The sequence below is a fragment of the Malus domestica genome, chromosome 04 (assembly GCF_042453785.1).
Source record: "Malus domestica chromosome 04, GDT2T_hap1".
NCBI lineage: Eukaryota > Viridiplantae > Streptophyta > Magnoliopsida > Rosales > Rosaceae > Malus > Malus domestica.
Genome location: NC_091664.1, coordinates 1,637,816 through 1,657,154, shown reverse-complemented (window position 1 = coordinate 1,657,154; position 19,339 = coordinate 1,637,816). Strand labels below are relative to the sequence as shown.

The following is a 19,339-nucleotide window of genomic DNA, read 5'->3' as shown; positions in this document are numbered from 1 at the left end:
TGGTCTGGGATATCCGAATCGAGCTTTTAGCCCAATATATGTGTCACCACAAAACTAGGTTTCTCCTAGATTTAAAGCCACTAGTGCTGTCGAATACATCTTTTGTAATTGTATCTTTTCTTGCTACTTCTATCCATGTGAAGTACTGTCCTTTGGATCAAAGTAATGTAGTTCTTTCTTGCTCGGGCGGTCATATTATACTTTGATTTTAAGGTAATCAATAATGAAGCTAAGCAGCTTAAGATAAGGGATTTCAGTTGTATAGTTCTTTCAAACTGCTTCGATGAATTGTGTGTTTGGTAATCTCTGTTGTTTCTTGATAACAGTAAACCCATTTGTATGCTCTGATCGCTATGTCGATTGCCTAATGAACTGGCACGGCGTATTTTCATTTGACCTCTTCTTGGTTCGAGTCTGTTGATTTTACGAGGTACTATAGGTCTCTGCTCTGTTTATATATATTGGAACTCTCAGATGTTAGTGAGATTTGTTAGTCAGGCATATGCATCTAACTTTTATCTGCAAATCTATCACATACTACTTTATCTCCCTGTGCAACTCCACCACCGTCGTCTCCATCGCGTCATCTGCTTCTGTGAAGGAAACCGAGATTCATACGCAGTCCTAGTCCTAGGCGTTTTAGCTTCTCGTACTTGGATTTCCTTTTGATTAGGAATCCTTCGCTGCATTGATAATGTGCACAACTCATTCAGTGTGTGTGTTTAGATGTTGATGATGAAGTTGTTTGCTCTTTGAATTTATGTGCTTCAGCCAGCAACGTTCTCCTAGAACAATCCGCTGAAAACAAAAAACAACCAACTCATGGAGCAACCTCGAAATTAGTCACAGCAAGGTGAACTCATTTGCGGAATTCTAGAAGTGAACTCGTTTGCGGCGAGTCCAGCTTCTAAAACAATTGAAAGCGGTTTTGGTGAAAATGTTTTTGGAACCAATACTTAGTAAAAATGCAAGTGAGTTCTGAAAAAACATTTTATTGCTTCGAGCAAGAAGCACATAATTGTCTTCTTGCAAGAAATATTTTAAGTGCTTTTAGAATCTAAAAATATTTTCTCTGAAAAATCATTTTCAAAGCAGTTTCAATTAAGCTCTACATTGATTAGGATATTGATTTTTTAAAGGGATACTTTGGATGTGGTCTCTAATCCTTAACATTCTTTTACTAAAACCTTAATGGTATTCAAAGTTTGATCAAAGTCCATTGACTTTGTACACCTCATTATATTATAATTAATATTTATATTTTTATAGTTTTGATATTAATTGTTTGATATTTTATGAGATTTATAATCCTATAAATTTAAAATCCCTCATTATAATACTATTAGAAACGGTTACAATAAAAAAATTCAAACATTTTGATTGAATAAATGGATAAAAACTATGTAAAAATAAGAAATAATAAATGGCAAAAGAATGTATCCATAGTGTTAAAAAAATTGGTACATTTCACATATAACAAAGTGGCACATTAATAAAGAAGAATGTGTACATTATAAATCAATTAGGATATAGATAAAAGATTAAAAAATTATGAGTACAAATGAATTTTTAAAAAATATAGACGCTAAAAGAAATTAATACATGGGTACAAAATAAAACTAAAAATAAAATACTACAAATTTAAAAAAATGTTGCAAATTAAAAGTGGGTACAAACTAAAAATATAAATATATGATACAAAGTTTAGGCATAAATCATAAATATATCATATGTAATTTTTCTATCATTGATTAAATATACAATGTCACGTGAATGTATACACATGGGTACAAACACAAATAAAACTTTAAAAAATATGGGCACAAAAAGAAACTAATATATGGGTACAAATTAAAAATAAAAAAAATTGGTACAAATTAAAAATAGGTACAAACTAAAAATAAAAATATATGATAAAAAATTTAGCCATAAATATAAATATACTAATTGTAACATTTTTAACACTAAAGGAATATATTTAAAAATAAAAATATTTTATTATTCAAATAATTAATGATGTTATTAATACCCAAGGACCTTGATAAAAAATTGAAAATGAATAGGATTTTAATCAATGGAATAACAAAAATAAGGATGTGAACCTAATTTCTCTATTTTTAAAACTTCTTTGGTTATGCTTCTAGGATTTGGCTTTGCTTATTGGGGGATTGTACAATGTTATTTTTTGGTTGACTACTTTCAGGGTTTAGAATGTGAAACAAAAATTATGGTTTTAGAATGAAACAAAAAAAAAATAGTTGGATAAATACGTAGTGATTTGGTTTAAAAAATTTGATTAAGATATATTCGGAAAAATAATGAACTTACAAACTAATCACAATCCCACTACGATAGTAGTTATAGTAGTTAGTAAGTTAAATATTAAATTAGTCACCGACGAGATTCGAACTTACGCTGTTATGCAAGGGCAGAATACCTTTATACCATTGTGGTAAATGACCACATGCATGTGCGTGAGGGATTTTTATTTTGTATTTTTATAGTTTTTTTTTCTTTTTAATTAAGTTGTATTCCTTAAAAAAAGAAAAAAAAAGCGATATTTTAAGAACTTTTTAAAAACTTCACCTTTTTAATCTCATATAGATATATAGATTATAACACTTGTATAGATTATGACACTGTGTACATGTTGCATATATTTTTATGTAATCGGCACAAGATTTTGAGGTTGCAAGCAAAATCCTCCTCACCATAAGGGTGTTGTTTTGCAGAATACAGAATTAGGGTTTGAAACAAGAACCAATTGAAGTCAGTTTCTTTTCAATTGCAGCTTAATTCCAGAGAAGGATTGAAATTCATGGGATTTCATGAACTGGGCTGAATCTGTAGAAGATGAAGATAAAGACGATAACCACGAGACTTCCTAACTCAACAGGTAATCCTTCATTCATATTTACCTTTCTGCACAAAAAAGATGGATTTCATTCCGCTGCTGGTAATGCTAATGCTACTAGTACAGATAGATTTAAACAACCCCATTTGGAATCGGACAATTTGATTCAAACTCGATGCAAATCCGGAAAAATTAGGAAAGATGAAGCATTGGGTTACTTCGATTCCATGATTCAAACCAAACCCTTGCCATCTATTTGGACTTTCAATTGTTTGTTTGGGGCACTCTCCAAGATGAAGCAGTATTCTGCTGTCGTTTCTATGTGTAAACAGTTGCTGGGTTGCGCTCAATTCCGACCTGAGGTGGGTACATTGAATATTCTTATGAATTGCTTGTGCTGTCTGAATCAGGTGGATTTGGGTTTCTCTGTTTTAGCAATTACCCTTAAATATGGTCTTAATCCCGATGCTCATACTATAAATACTTTGCTCCATGGACTTTGCAAGTACCGTTCCCTGGCCGAGGCAATGGAGTTCTTCCAAGAAATAGAAATGAAAGGATACAAATGCGATGAAATCACTTATGCTACCATGATCAATGGACTATGCAAAGCTGGGAAAACTTCTAAGGCGCTCGAGATACTTACAAAGATGTGGGAAGATGGAATGTTCAAGCCCAACCAAGAATGCTACAATCCAATCACTGATAGCCTCTGTAAAGAAAGACGAATAGACGAGGCCTTGATCCTATTTCGAGATATGATCAGCAAAAGTGTTGTACCGAATGTTTTCAATTATAACACATTGATTCATGGGTTATGCAACACGAGTCGCTGGGAAGAAGTGCTCTCTCTTTTTGAAGGAATGGTAGATCACGGAGTCAAGCCTAATGTTGTCACCTACAACACACTAATTTATGCATTGTGCCAATCGGGGAGGATGGAAAAGGCCAAGAGCTACTTGATTTGCATGCTTAACAGTGGAATTTCACCAGATGTATACACATATAGTATTCTTATCAGTAGTCTTTGCAAGGAAGAAAGAATTCAAGAAGCGCTTACTTTGTTGGAAAATATGACGACGAAAGGCATAAAGCCTGATGTTGTCACTTTTACTTCCTTGATTTCTGCATCATGCAAGTCTGGTAACTGGGAGGAAGGTGTGAGGTTATTCAAAACCATGATTGGTTATGGAGCCTTGCCTAATATTGTTACATACAGTGCTGTTCTGGATGCTTTATGCAAGGAAGGGAAGACAGCAGAGGCACTGAATCTTGTGGAAGAAATGATCAGTAGGGGGGAAAAGCCTAATGTTGTGACTTACAACTCCTTAATTAATGGATTGTGTCGTACCAACCAATGGAGAGAAGCCACAAGGTTGTTTGACAAAATGTTATGCCATGGAATCTTACCTAATCGCCTAACTTTGAAGATACTTTCGGGTGCTCTCTGCAATGGAGGGATGGCCGATGAGGTTCGCAAAGAATTTAAGGCGAGAATGGATGGAGCTTTGAAGATTTTTCCTAATGCTTCATGTGCAGAATAATATGCTACCTGGTTTGAAATTTGTATTAATGAAGAGTGGTCATAAATTGATGAATAGATTTCCATGTGATGGGGTAATTCACTGGTTATGTTTTTCTTGTTTCTGTTACGTCCTCTTGTGCTACAATGGAAACTCTTTATCGCCAGGGTCCGGGATACACGAGAGAGATGAGCGTTGAAGAATGTGAAGTCCCACGTCGGAACCCTGACCGAGTTAAATATAGTTTGTATAAAACCCCACACCTGGTTAGTTAGCAGAAGAAATACTTTCAAAACAAGAATGACCATCACAGAAACATGACTAGAGATTTGAAAATGTTGCAACTCACATTCAACCCTTGATCGCCAGCATCCTTTTCTTTTTTCTTGGTCGAACTTCACCTCCTACATCATCGTCATCTTCACCGCCATTTAAGAGCAACCCTTTTCCAACTACGCGGTAAACACTAACTCAACACAGATACGGCTTTGATTGATCACCACCCTCATCCACCTCCAAGTTTATGTGAGCCGGTAATGGAATACATGATCGTTCAATTTCTTCACCTCGTATATTGAAATATTATGATGATGAGCAGTTGACAGTTTCTTATCCCTCGTTGTTATGATAATTCTACTACCAATGCCAAACCAACCATCTGATCCCCCAGCTAAGCAGCGTAACTGTCTCATGTCGTTCACATCATCAAGAACTAAGAAAATCCTTTTACTGCTTAATCTTTCCTTAATTAAAGTGATTCCTTTATCAATATTGGCCGCCTTCAACTTGTTTGCCCCTAGAATCTCATAAAGAAGTGTCCTTTGTAATTTGGCCAATCCTTTATCTGTCATTGAACTTTCTCTAACCTTACTGTGAAAGCAAATGCCTTCGAATTTGTGGGAAATTAAATTATAAACAGCTTTGGCAATTGTTGATTTACCAATTCCACCAGTCCCCCGTAAACCTACCATACGGACATCATTTCTCCCGACATGTAAGAGGTTATTTATTTCTTGTGCACGAGACTCTATTCCAACTGGGTATTCGGCCACATCCAAATATGTACGGTTTATTACTTGCGCGGAAATCCCTTCAACAATGTTATGAATAAGTTTCAATTCATCTTCATGCGTGCGAGTATAAAATCACAAGGAACATCTTATAAATGACATTTTCCCATGTTTTTTTTTTAAAAAAGAGGTTGTAAACAAAATATTTACTTTGACGTGGGGTGGGAAAATAACACATAGGGTGGGAGCAGTAGCGCTCTTTAAAATTTACACATGTCTACGCATAAAAGAGTCTCATTTTTCACACAATACATTAATTAACCAACCCATACGAGAATTCTTTTCTTTACTATTCTCCCCACTCTCTCATGTGCATTTGATGTGACACGTCCCAACCCGAGGTCCCCAAATATCAGGATAGACACGTGTTGGCCGACACCCTAGGGCGACGAAACCATTTTAAACATGCATATAATTAAAATAATTATGCAATTAGAACAATTACATCAGAACAGGAACGTATTCAGATCATACATCTATTAAGAATAATGTCGAAAAATTACTAGGAAACTATACCAACCCAAGAATGATACCTAAACTGAGAAGACTCGAGAATCACTAAGCCGAAGCATCCTGACGCCGGGATCATGTGCCTCGAAACTAAACCCTGAGAGGGCGCAAAACAGAAAAGGTGAGTGAACCAAAGTTTAAAATAATACTAATAATAATAAAATCATTTCTTTTATGAACATAATAACCCCCTGTTTTGAAAACATATATATACTACTACGTAATAGGTTTCCAAAAACTCTACTATGCCATGAAAAACCTCCGTAAAACCTGTATGTAAACCCGAGGCATCAAAACTGTACTGTCACCGCCCAAAGGCAAAACCATAATTCTGAGTAAAACTATACTCTCTAGGGGTATCATAGTCGCCTGAAGGCAGCACCTGTCCATCACCCGAATGTGAAGTTGTACGACACTGGGTTACACCAATTAAGAAACATGGTAGGCCCCATCACCCAAAGGTGAAGTTGTACGACTCTGGGTTATGCAAGAGAAGAAATATGTAACATCACACACCGACACTAGCCGTGATTAGTGAAGCTGTCCGACACTGTTTTCGGCAATGAAGCTGGGGGTATAACCTATATCTCACTCCTCCTCATCTCCGTGTCCTATGGCCATAGACATCTAATACCCGTGTTGTGTGGATGTGCTATATGATCCGCTAGATATACATACATACATACATACATACATACATATATATATATATATATATATATATATATATATATATATCCCAAAACATAATTCCACTCTCAACCCAAAGTATCAATATGTCAAGGTTCAATTACTTAAAACCTCGTACCAAAATTCATAAATCTATCTCATCATAAATCCACTGAAACTCGTATGTATAAATCCATAGTTTACAACCTTTAATAAAAAGTAATATAATATAATCAAAATATTCACAAAACAATTTAATTAACTAATAAAATATCCAAATCTCTAAGATATGCCAATTTGTAAACATATTTAAAGAATATGAAATTCCGAAATAAAATATGCATGCAACCCTAAGATTTATAAAAATATCATTTTAGAAGGGGTCCACTCACCAAATTCCAAGCACAATCATTAATAGATGCCTCAGTCCAGTTAGTAACCCTTAATATTGCACCTATAAAAATATTAACTACTTAATTTTAAGCATTAACTAAAATTTGTCCCAAATCACAAGATTTAAACTAACATCTCACAAATGTGTTTAGAAAATTACCAAGACTTCAATTTAGGAGGATTAGGAAGTAATAGTTTCACCAAAATAGCACCGGTGATGCTCGCATGGTCCGGGGCTTGAAACACAGTACATATCAGTTTGAATTCCTTTGATTTCATTCTCCAACTTCATACCAGAAGCCCAGAATTTTACCTAGACACAAATTTAAATCACTAGGTGACCGAACCTTCCCGGTTCGGGCCATAAAATTCTGCAAATTCGCACAGGACACATACGGAGGTTAAACCTCAAGCCCACTTTGAAATTTTCACCCAAAATCACACAAGAAGCTCAGATAACATACCAGAATATTGAACTAGACGAGTTCAAGTCGAGTCCATCTCCGGATCGACGCGGCCTCACCGGATTTCCCTCATCGGAAACTGGGGTTTGAAGAACAGAAGCAACAGAAGGTGTAACCCCCGAATTTCGGTTCAAAACAAACCTTAAAACCTTATAGAACTCAAAATCGTCCAAACCAACTAGAAATTAGGACAGGAAATCTACCTGAGTTCGACAACGAAAATTCGAAACTCTCGGATTTAAGAGTTCGCCACTGTTCCGAGCTCCGATTATCCATGCAAGCAGTTTGCAGGACCCCCAGACCACCCAAAAGCTGATTATGGTGGTCTCGAGTTAAATCTGGTCGTGAAACGTGATGGTTGTAAATGATGGTCTCTCTCTGCGGAGAGAAGAGAGAAGAAAGGTGTCGATAGTTAGAGAGAGTCTGAAGACAGAGATTTGAAGCCTCATTTTCTTTGGAAATCCACTCAAATTCGGCATAGGGAAGTTGGGAAAGATACCTGAGAGTGTTTGAAGTTTATTTCAGACGCAAATCACTTCGATTTCTCCAAGCTCCGACCCATTTTCCTTGTCGGATTCTGGAACTAAATACACAGTGCATGCACAGAGAAAGTAACAAGGTTTAACCTTTGATATTTCACACAAAATCATATCACCAACATGAAAATCCCAGATATTCAAAGATAGGAAGGGAAAGCATCACCTGAGTGCTAGTCTGAGAGCTTCATGCTCTCGGTGTACATTGCAGATTACACAGAGATACACCGATTCCACATGCAGCCGTGCAGGTGGGTTCACTAGGTCCTAAAGGTCTAAACTTCAAGTCTTTGGATATTGGTTTGATCAGATTGGAAGGGAACAGTTGTAGTTCTCTCTCTCGGTGTCATAGAGAATGCAGAGTAGAGATAAAGTGAGACAAAGAGTAGGTGCAGAAAAGAATAAGGAAGAAGAGAGGGGTTCACAACTTCACGGGTGGGGTAAACAAACAGGATTTTTGGGCCGGGTTTTGGGCCAACACTCCCACACCCAACCTTTTGGGCCTAAGTGTCACCGCCCCAATCCAAATGGCAAAGTTGTAAATTATGCCAAATTTTGAGAATGGGTTATTACATGATGACAGCAAGAAAATGGTATGGGAGAATGATATATAATCAACTAGCTTAGCCTAGCATAGCATAGCTAATTGCACAAATGATGGACATTGTGAGCCGTAAAAAGTACCCAATGGAGTGCTGTGGCCTATTATTTGATCAGAGATTCATTTGCATTTGACCACAGTAAGAATTCTCAGATGAGTTTTGAGAGAAAGAGTGACGAGGAATGAGAGATAATTTGACAGTATGTCGAATAAGGGTGGAAAATAATGACATTCTAGTGTGGTTGAGGTCATACTAAATATATGGACTCTAGCAAACAACCTAAACATGACATTTAATTTGAGGTGCGATTTCTGTTTTAGTGTAGTTTTCTTTGGCGGTTGATTTTTTTTTCGTCGGAGACTGTTGATTTGGTCGTCAATCGTTGAAGTTGCTGTTGATTATCGATCTGGTCATCTCTTGTTGCTGCAATTGAGGTGTTTTTTTTCCGAATTCGCTACTCATCATTTGTTCTTGATCATTCTGTGGATATCAATTTGTTGTTGTTGGTGTTTTTCTGTTGATTTCTTGGGTAAATAATCTTGTGTTAGAAGATTGCTTGCTGTCCACGACAAATTCTATGTTTCTTGAAAATTTTCTTCATTGTCAAACGATTGATTTTTGTGTTGATTTATCATGGTTACCACTGCACAATTAGCTCTCACACAATCTCCAATTTCTTAGCTTATACCTAGCATTGGAAACACGGTTACTGTGAAGTTGGATGATTCAAATTATGTTACTTGGAATTTTCAGATCATATTGTTACTAGAAGGGAATGGAATTATGGGGTTTATTGATGGATCCATTCCATGTCCTCAGAAATATAATGAGTTGGAGTCTGATGATGAGTCGATTGTTAATAATTCTCCACTGACTGATGCTTATAAAGTTTGGAAAATACATGATAAAGCTCTTATGGCTTTGCTTACTGCAACTCTTTCTACTGCTGCATTATCTTGTGTGATTGGTTGTCAAAGCTCAAGAGATATGTGGAATAATATGACAGAAAGGTTTGCTCATATGACTCGTACTAGTATTGTCCAAATGAAGATTGAACCGCAAAATATTAAGAAAGTGCCAAAATATATTGATGTGCATTTGCAGAGAATTAAGGATTGTAAGGATCAATTAGCTAATGCTGGTGTAACATCCCACATCGCCCAGGGGAGTGATCCTTAAATGTATATTCTCATCCCTACCTAGCACGACGCTTTTTGGGAGCTCACTGGCTTCGGGTTCCATAGGAACTCCGAAGTTAAGCCAGAAGGAGGCCAGAGCACTCCCAGGATGGGTGACCCACTAGGAAGTTGCTCATGAGTTCCCAGAAACAAAAACCATGAGGGCATGGTCGGGGCCCAAAGCGGACAATATCGTGCTACGGTGGTGGAGCGGGCCCAGGAAGTGGTCCGCCTCGGGCCGGGATGTGACAAATGGTATCAGAGCCAATCCCTGGCCAGAAGTGTGCCGACGAGGACGTCAGGCCCCTAAGGGGGGTGGATGGTAACATCCCACATCGTCCAGGGGAGTGATCCTTAAATGTATATTTCCATCCCTACCTAGCACGAGGCATTTTGGGAGCTCACTGGTTTCGAGTTCCGTAGGAACTCCGAAGTTAAGCGAGAATGAGGCCAGAGCACTCCCAGGATGGGTGACCCACTGGGAAGTTGCTCGTGAGTTCCCAGAAACAAAAACCGTGAGGGCATGGTCGGGGCCCAAAGCAGACAATATAGTGTTACGGTGGGGGAGCGGGCCCAAGAAGTGGTCCGCCCCAGGCCGGGATGTGACAGCTGGTGTTGTGATTTTTGATAAAGATATTGTTATTGTAGCTCTGAGAGGATTACCAACATAATACAATACTATTAAGTCTGTCGTTTGGGGCAGAGAAAATTTGGTTTCATTGAAAGAGCTTAGGTCCCAGTTAAAGGCGGAAGAGTATACTTTGGAGGAAGTTGTTAAACAACCATCTTTAATGGCAGCTATGCTTGCCAATACTTGTAATTCAGTTTATGAAGCTGGTGGATCTTCCCATTCTAAGTCTCAAACTAGGCATTTTGACATAGGATCTCATGTTTCCTCTTTTTTACCAATGCCTCAGTTTCAGCAACTGCCTTTTCCTTATTCAAATGGTCATGTTGCATTTGTCTCTCAGACTGGATCTGGAACTTATACAATTTCAGGAGGAATAACTACATATCCAAGGGTAAAAGGAAGAAGTTCAATGCTGGTTATCAACAGCCTTCTGGATATCAGAATTTTGTACACTCTCCTCTCCAGTCTCAGTCTCAGTTTCAGAATCTTGGATCTCAAATGGTTTCAGGCCAATCGTTTAAACCTCTACTCATTTGTCAAATATGTGATAAAAAGGGAAATGTAGCTTTGAATTGTTTCAGAATGGGTGTCAAATCTGTCACAAAAAGGGCATACTGCTGCAACTTGTTTTGACAGAAACAATGCTGCACCTATGTCTCAGAATTACTCTCCATCTCCCATGATATTTCAACAGCCTTCATATCATTTGCAGCAACATTTTCAGTCACCAAATACATTCCAATATCAAGTGCAAAATCTTACTATAATGTCTACATCTCAGCATTCCAATGGGATGATGTATTCTCACAACAGCTCACTTGTTGCTTTTACTGCAAGCACTAATTTCTCTCCAATATCCCCACAACAAGAGTATTGGTTGCTGGATTGTGGAGCAACCAATCACATGACATCTGATCTATCTAATCTACATTCTGCTATCCCATATGCTTCATCAGAAACTGTGACTGGTGCTAATGGTGAAGGTTTACACATTTCACACATTGGTCAAGCTAGTTTATCTACTCCTTCTTATACACTTAAGTTAAAATCTGTGTTATATGTTCCACAACTATCACAACACTTACTGTCTATGTATCAATTATGCAAAGACGATAATTGTAGGTGTATTGTTGATGAGTTTTCTGTGTGTATACAGGACAAGGTCACCAATAAGGTTCTATATCAAGGACTAAGTAACCAAGCTGTCTATCCACTTCCCATTCTCAAACCACCAAAGACAAATCCTGCAACATTTCTTGGACAAAGAATAAATGCAACTCTTTGGCTTGCGGATTGGGTCATCCCACCAATTTTGTAACTCAAGTAGCTCTTAGTAAATCAGCCATTACTTTTCCATGTAATTCAACACCTCAAACTTATACTGCCTATTTACAAGGCAAGTTCACCAAGTTACCTTTTCCTTTAGTAGCTTCAAAGTCTCTTGTTCCCTTTGAAGTCATTCATACAGATGTATGGGGTTCATCTCCTATTAAGTCCAAAGAAGGGTATAGCTATCAGTGGCGAAGCCAGGATTTCTCGGGGGGAGGGGCGAATTTAAAACAGTGCAAGGTTAAAAAAAATAGCAACAACTAAATCTTTGTATATAATAATGTCTTCCATAATTAATCAATAAAAACAAATTACAATTGTTGTCGACGAGGTTTCATGTCATGAAAACGTCGCATAATAGGCTCATTATCAATAAAAGCAAATACATCTCTCTCAATGTAAACAATCATGCTATCACTCAACCATTGATCTCCCATTTTATTACGCAATGGTGTTTTCACAATCTTCATAGCAGAAAAAGCTCTCTCCACCGAAGCGGTTGCAACCGGTAACACCAAAGCCAATGTAAGAAGCTTATACACTAACATATAACTTTCACACCTCCCAGTCTTCACTAACTCTTTTGCAAGATCACTGATTCCTCTCAATGATGAAAACTCACTATGCATCTTCATATCTTGAATGTAATTGTCAAGTTGAATTGGAAGATTCATGAGGTCCATACGATCAAAATCTTGAGGATAAAGTTGGGCTAAACGAACAATTTTTTCTTTGTCAAAAGATGCAAAATTATTCACTGGACTCAAACATGCCATACAAAGAAGCAACTCGGTGTTTACCTCATTGAAGCGATCATTCAATTCCTTTAGTTGCATATCAAGGACTTGAAAATAGAGGTCTACACGATAGTAATGGAAGTTTGTGATTTTTGGAGCTTTACGCCTTGATTTTCCAGGTACGAAATGCAAATCCTCCATGTTAGGAATGACAATATCATGCTCCTCACAAAACTTTTCTACATCATGCAACAAGTCCCCAAAGTCATCATCTCTCAAGGATTGTAGTCTTTGCTTGCATACTTCCACTAACGCCATCGCATTCACAATATCTTGATCTTTCTTTTCAATGCTTGTGATAACTCATTTGTAATTCCCAATATAAGTCTTATCAAGAAAAGGTGAAACACAAAATCAAAAGTTTGTATGTCTTTGAATAACCCAGTAGCTTCACCGAGATTATCTTGGTTGCGATCACTTTTAATCCATTCAACCACCTCCACCACGGCTTCAAACATAACAATAATACTAACTATAGTACCATAATGCGAGTTCCACCGTGTATCACATGGACGCATGAGGCTACTTTCTTGATTTAACCCTTTACCCGTTTCAAGATTACCAAGATGAAGAGCTTTTTGAATTTGTTCTTGTTGTTTCTCTCTCAATGCATCACGACGCTTGCACGAAGATCCAATAAGATTCACCAATCTATTAGCATTGATGAAGAAATTGGCAACATCCTCATTTTCCTTTGCCACAAATACAAGAGCTAGTTGGAGTTGGTGTGCAAAACAATGAATATAAAATGCTTGAGGATATTTGTTCAAAATCTTTGCTTTAAGACCATTTAACTCACCTCTCATATTACTAGCTCCATCATAGCCTTGTCCTTGTAACTTGGACATACTCAAATTTGTTGTAGCAAACAATCTCTCAATAGCCTCTTCAAGTGAGCAACTAGTTGTAGAGGAGACATGTTGAACACCCAAAAACTTTTCAATTGCTTCTCCTTTTTTGTTCACATAACGCAATACCACCGCCATTTGCTCTTTATTGGAAACATCACGTGATCCATCAACCAAAAGAGAAAAAAATGTACCTTCCATATCTTTAGTGATTGCATTAATAGTTTCAATAGCATAAGCACGAACAAGATCCTTTTGAATATCGGAAGAAGTATACTTGAGATTCTTGGGAGCATTCTCAAACACAACCTTTCTAACTTTCTCATTTTGATCGGCAAGAAATTGCATAAGCTCTATGTAATTACCCCTATTGCTCGATTTCAAAGATTCATCGTGCCCACGAAAAGCCAAACCTTGTCGCAACAACCATCTTGTGCAATCAAGTGCTCCACTCAGTAAAGTGTGATAATTAACGCGAGCTTCATCAGTTTGCTTGATCAAAAATATTTCAATGTGTTGTTTTTGTGTCATCAAGTCTTTAGCTTGTTGCATAGCTTTATTATGAAGACTTCCAACACCTCCCTCGTGGACTCGAAAATTTTCGGGTCCTTTCCTCCAATTTGTAAACCCTTTTGTAGTGAAGACATCACTTCCACTACCACCCGCTTTATCAAAATCACATTTAAAAAGATAGCAATAACGGCAAAATGCAGCATCTTTTACTATACTATACTCCAACCACTTAAAATTATCAAACCAACCTGTAATAAAACATCGATTGTCGCTAGCTTTCCTTGGCATGATGTGAGACTTCGGTTGACAAGGTTCCTTTTGAAGGTAGTATCTACGAATTGCTTCACGACAATTGAGTGGATAATCAAGCATTCGACGTCTCAGTCCAGGGTCTGCCGGAAGATTAGCTAATATTTCATCCAACTCAGTAATCTCACTTTGTTGTGCACTACTCAGAATACTAGAAGGAGGAGGAGGACTACCCGGAATATTTGAAGGAAGAGGAGGACTATCCGGAATATTTGGAGAAGGATTTAAGCACTGTTTCTTATAATATCGTTCCATTATGTAACTGTATAACGAAAGAAAAACAAATATATCTTAGACTCTTAGTCCTAGAGTAGACTACGAATTTAATTAATCAGTACCAACAATCATATCATATGAATAATCAATTTTTATTCTACAGTAGAGTATGTAGACTACGAATGTAATTAATAAGTACCAACAATGCATTTGAATGAGGGTTTTAGTTAGTTGAATTGGGGTTCATTATGTTAATGTATATATAATATATCAATCCTCTTTTATGTACTTCAAAAAAAAAATCAATAATCATAGTATTCATATGAATAATCTATAATCAATAACCATATAATATATAACCCTATAATCCTACATCAATTAAACAAAATTTTATATTCAATAATCAATTAGGGTTTGAAATAAATTAAAATTTTTACCTTAATTGGAATTTGGAGTGGCTGTGCACAGTGCACAGTGCTTGCAGTTAGACTGATATGTCTGGTCTTGGAGGAGGCCAACAACCAATGGAATGGAAAGTGAAGGTTTTGTCGTGTGGGGGAGGGAAAAGGGGGGAAAAGGTGGGGTGGGGGGGGGAATGACGTCTGACGGGATGGGATATGGGGAAAAGGGTGAAGGTTTTTAATTTGAAATAGGGATTCAGATGATGGGGATGGGGACCAGTGGTCCCCTGTTTATATATATATTTTTTTCATTAAACCAAAACGACGTCGTACTCGTTTACCAAAAAATTTTAATTTTTTTTTACCAGGCCCAAAACGACGTCGTTTTGGCCTGGATTTTAAAATTTAAAAAAAATCCCTCCCATCATCTTCCCCGAGAGCTACTCTGTTTCTGGTTTCAGAATTCAGAACCCGGTGCTCCCCAGTTTCCGGCCGAACGAGGGGGGTTCAAGCGTCGCTCCTGCCTTTGTTTTCCGGCGAGCGGAGGGGCGAACGCCCCCCTTCGCTCCTACGTAGCTTCGCCTCTGATAGCTATTATGTGTCATTCATTGATGAATGTACAAGATATACATGGATCTTTCCCATGATAAATAAAGCTGCTGTTTTTTAGATCTTTGTACAATTTCATACTTATGTTCAAAACTACTTTTATGCCAATATTAAAGTTTTACAAAGTGATGGTGGAGGTGAATATAGTAGCACTCTTTTTCAAAATTTTCTTACAACCAAAGGCATTGTTCATAAAAAATTTTGTCCCTACACCCCCTAAGTAGAATGGTTTAGCTGAAAGAAAGAATAGGCATCTTGTTGAAACTGTTATTACATTGCTTCAAAAAGCCTCCTTTTCATCTAAGTTCTCGTTTCATGCATGTGCCATAGCTACCTATCTTATTAATAGATTGCCTATCTTTGTGTTAAAGATGCAATCTCCATTTGAAGTGTTACATAAATCTCCACCAAAACTTGATCATTTAAAGGTCTTTGGCTGTGCTTGTTACCCTTCTTTAAAACCTTATAGACATGATCACAAACTTGAACCTAAGACTACTCAATGTATTTTCTTGGGGTATGTTGCTCAATATAAGGGATACATATGCTATGCTATAAGGGATAACAAACTCATTGTCTCTCTAAGCATGTTTTGTTTGATGAAAGTGTCTTTCCTAGTGAACATGGGCTGTCTTATTCTTTACCCAGTTCTGTTATACCTTCTGAGTCACCACCAGTTACCATGGTTCATCCTACTACTTTTCATCATCCTCCACTTATTCCCATACCATTTCCACACATATTACTCATGTTCTTAGTCACATGGTGATCTTGTTCCTGCTAAAGGTACTTTTGCTTCATTCTACATCTACATTGGTGTCATCTGAGATTCATCCTGATGTATCTAACTCTCAAGTTCTAGATTTGCAACCAGTCTTTGTGGTTAGTCTTAACACTCACCCAATGCAAATAAGGTCTAAGTCTGGGACTTTTAAAAAGTACGTTCTTTATGCTTCAGTTCAAGTAGAATCTTTTCTGGATAAGGAACCTCAGTCATTTAGTGTTGCTTCAAAGTTTTCTCAGTGGAAACAAGCCATGACAGAAGAGATGAAGGCTTTTCTCAAATAGAAAACATGGAAATTAGTTTCTCTCCCACCTCACAAGAACTTAGTAGGTTGTAAATCGATTTATAAAGTGAAAAGGAATCCAGATGGATCTGTTGCAAGGTATAAGGCTCGTTTAGTGGCCAAGGGTTTCTCTCAATAAGCTGGTCTCGATTACTATGAAACTTTTAGCCCTGTGGTTAAGCCTACTACAGTTAGGTTGATGTTGTCATTGGTTGCAACAAAGGGCTGGAAACTTAAGCAGTTAGATGTTAAAAATGCTTTTCTGTATAGTTTTCTAGACGAAGAAGTGTACATGCCTTAACCACAAAGGGTTTATTGACAAGGATCATCCATATTTTGTATGCAAATTAGAAAAATCTTTGTATGGTCTCAAACAAGCTCCCCGAGCTTGGAATGAGAGAATTTCCAGATTTCTTATTAGTTTGGGGTTCAAATCTTCCTATGCAGATCCTTCTTTATATGTTAAAAGTGATGGTCATTCCCTTGTTGTGTTGCTAATATATGTTGATGATATTATACTCAATGGAGATGATGATTCCCATGTTCAGTATGTGATTAATCAGTTCACCAGAGAGTTTGACATGAAGGACTTAGGGATCTTACACTATTTCCTTGGTCTGCAGATTGAGTATCAACCTCAGGGATTATTAGTTCATCAGTCCAAATACATCAAGAACTTGCTACATAAGACACATATACTTGATAGCAAGCCTTGTACAACTCCATGTCATCCTCATCAAAAGCTCTTAAACCATAATAGTTCTCCATTTCATGATCCAGGCCTTTACAAAAGTATAGTTGGGGCTTTATAGTATTTGACTTTCACTAGACCTGATATAGCTTATTCAGTCAATCAAATATGCTAGTATATGCATTCTTCTCTTGAAAGTCACTTTGTTATTGTGAAGTGAATCTTGAGATATCTGAGAGGGTCTATGACTATTGGTTTGTGTTTTATACTTGGTAGTTTGGGTATTAGAGCTTACACAGATGCTGATTAGGATGGGGATCCCAATGATAGGAGATCAACAACTGGTTTTGTTGTGTTTATAGGTAGCAATCTGATTTCTTGGAGTTCTAAGAAACAGCATACTGTTAGTCGTTCTTCTACTGAGGCAAAATATAGAACAATGGCTACTACCACTGCTAAGGTTGTGTGGATTCAACAGTTACTCAAGGACCTATCTTTGTCTTCTTTAGTAACTCCATTGCTTTATTGTGACAATATATCTGCTATGGCTTTAGCAACTAATCCCATTTTACATTCAAAAGCTAAAAACATAGAAACCGACTGTCATTTTTTGCGTGAACGAGTGCAGCAAGGCACAATTCTGTTGCAGTTGTTACTTTCTCAGAACAGTTTGCTGATATTCTTACCAAGGGATTGTGTTTTCTATTGTTTAGTTCTCATTGCTCCAATCTTACGCTCGGGAGTTTCTAGCACAAGATTGAGGGGGAATGTTAGAATAAAAGATAGTATTGTTTAGTATTGTTTCACATTGCCATGTGTCACAATTATATTGGTGATTCTAGAAGTTAGTTATGTGTGATTATATTTATAAGGACAAATGATGTAATGTTGGAGATATAATGAAATAACAGTTTCTCCTACTACTTTTCTTTCTTTCTCTCTCTCTCTCTCTCTTCAAACTCTCTCTCTGGATATTCTCTGTTGTTCATAGCTTGCTCACAAAGTTATCAATTGTGACTTACAACTCCTTAATTAATGGATTGTGTCGTACCAGCCAATGGAGAGAAACCTCAAGGTTGTTTGACGAAATGGTATGCCATGGAATCTTACCGAATTGCATAACATTGAAGATACATTCAAGTGCTCTGCAATGAAGGGATGACCGATGAGGTTCGCAAGGAATTTGAGGCGACAATAAATGGAGCTTTGAGGCTTGGTAAGAAAAGGTCCAAGAAGGATTGATGCCTCAAGCCTGGTCTAGAAACGGGAAGAACTTGAGGTTTCGTTTTTCTTGTATTAATGAATAGATTTCCATGAGATGGGGTCAAATTCACTGGTTATGTTTTTCTTGTTTCTGTTAATTGTGCTAAAGTATGCATCTTCGGTTCAATTCGATACGAAGGGTTTTTGGGTTTCAGTTATAGGCTCACTTTTTGGTTTTTTTTTTTTTTTTTGTGTGATAAAAATGGTTTTTTAGCCAAAATGGTTCATAAGATTTGTATAACTTCTCATTTTGGTATCTGAGATTTGAAACCGATAAAATTGGTCCCTGAGATTGTTCGTCATCAATCATTTTGGTCATTTCACGAAAAATCTTCATTAACTAAGAATAAAATGACAAAAAACCTCAATTTTTATCAAATTATTTTGACCTATTGTTTATTGAATTAAGGGTATTTTTCTCATTTTGATTCTTATTTAACATAATGTTTCACAGAATGACCAAAATGATCGATGGTGAACAATCTCAGGAACCATTTCTATTTCAAATCTTAAGGATCAAGTAATGAGTTATGTAAATATCAGAGCTAAATTATCAGTTTAATTGTTCAACCTAAAAAGCAATGCAACAAAAAAAAAAGGCATAAGTTTTTAAGCTTCTACTTTTTCTTAACACCCTAGTTCGTTGAAGGTTTATGAGGTTATAAAGGTGCTCTTTTTGAAGCTTGACGTTGACGAGGTATTAGAGAAGCTTGAGGATCTTGTGAGGAGGATGCTTGAGGATGCAGGGTAGGAGTTTGTGAAGGCGAGGTTTTTTGTTGTGGATTAATACAAAGGGAAACTAATGAAAATGGTTTGAAAACTTTGAGTTTTAACGATAAGGACAAAATAAATGGTAAATTGAATAG

General features: G+C 37.0%; 1 protein-coding gene and 1 long non-coding RNA gene across 4 annotated transcripts; one reads left to right on the top strand and one right to left on the bottom strand.

The window, feature by feature from the left end:
- The first annotated feature begins 2,637 nt into the window (after window positions 1-2,637).
- LOC103443430 (pentatricopeptide repeat-containing protein At1g12775, mitochondrial-like) lies at window positions 2,638-4,499 on the top strand. 3 transcript variants are annotated; one of them, XM_029100804.2, is made up of 2 exons: window positions 2,638-2,896; window positions 2,981-4,499. In XM_029100804.2, the coding sequence occupies exons 1-2, from the start codon at window positions 2,854-2,856 to the stop codon at window positions 4,396-4,398; spliced, it is 1,461 nt and encodes a 486-aa protein (XP_028956637.1). In that variant the 5' UTR covers window positions 2,638-2,853; the 3' UTR covers window positions 4,399-4,499. The 3 variants fall into 3 exon arrangements, with proteins under 3 accessions (XP_028956637.1, XP_028956638.1, XP_028956639.1); XM_029100805.2 differs by having other exon boundaries at window positions 2,638-3,216; window positions 3,361-4,499; XM_029100806.2 differs by having other exon boundaries at window positions 2,717-2,896; window positions 3,051-4,499.
- Window positions 4,500-7,249: 2,750 nt separating this feature from the next.
- On the bottom strand, window positions 7,250-8,148 carry LOC103443429 (uncharacterized). Its single transcript, XR_530499.4, has 4 exons — window positions 7,983-8,148; window positions 7,687-7,861; window positions 7,484-7,562; window positions 7,250-7,390 (listed from the first exon to the last, which is right to left on the bottom strand). It is a non-coding gene; the product is annotated as an uncharacterized lncRNA (long non-coding RNA).
- Window positions 8,149-19,339: the final 11,191 nt, after the last annotated feature.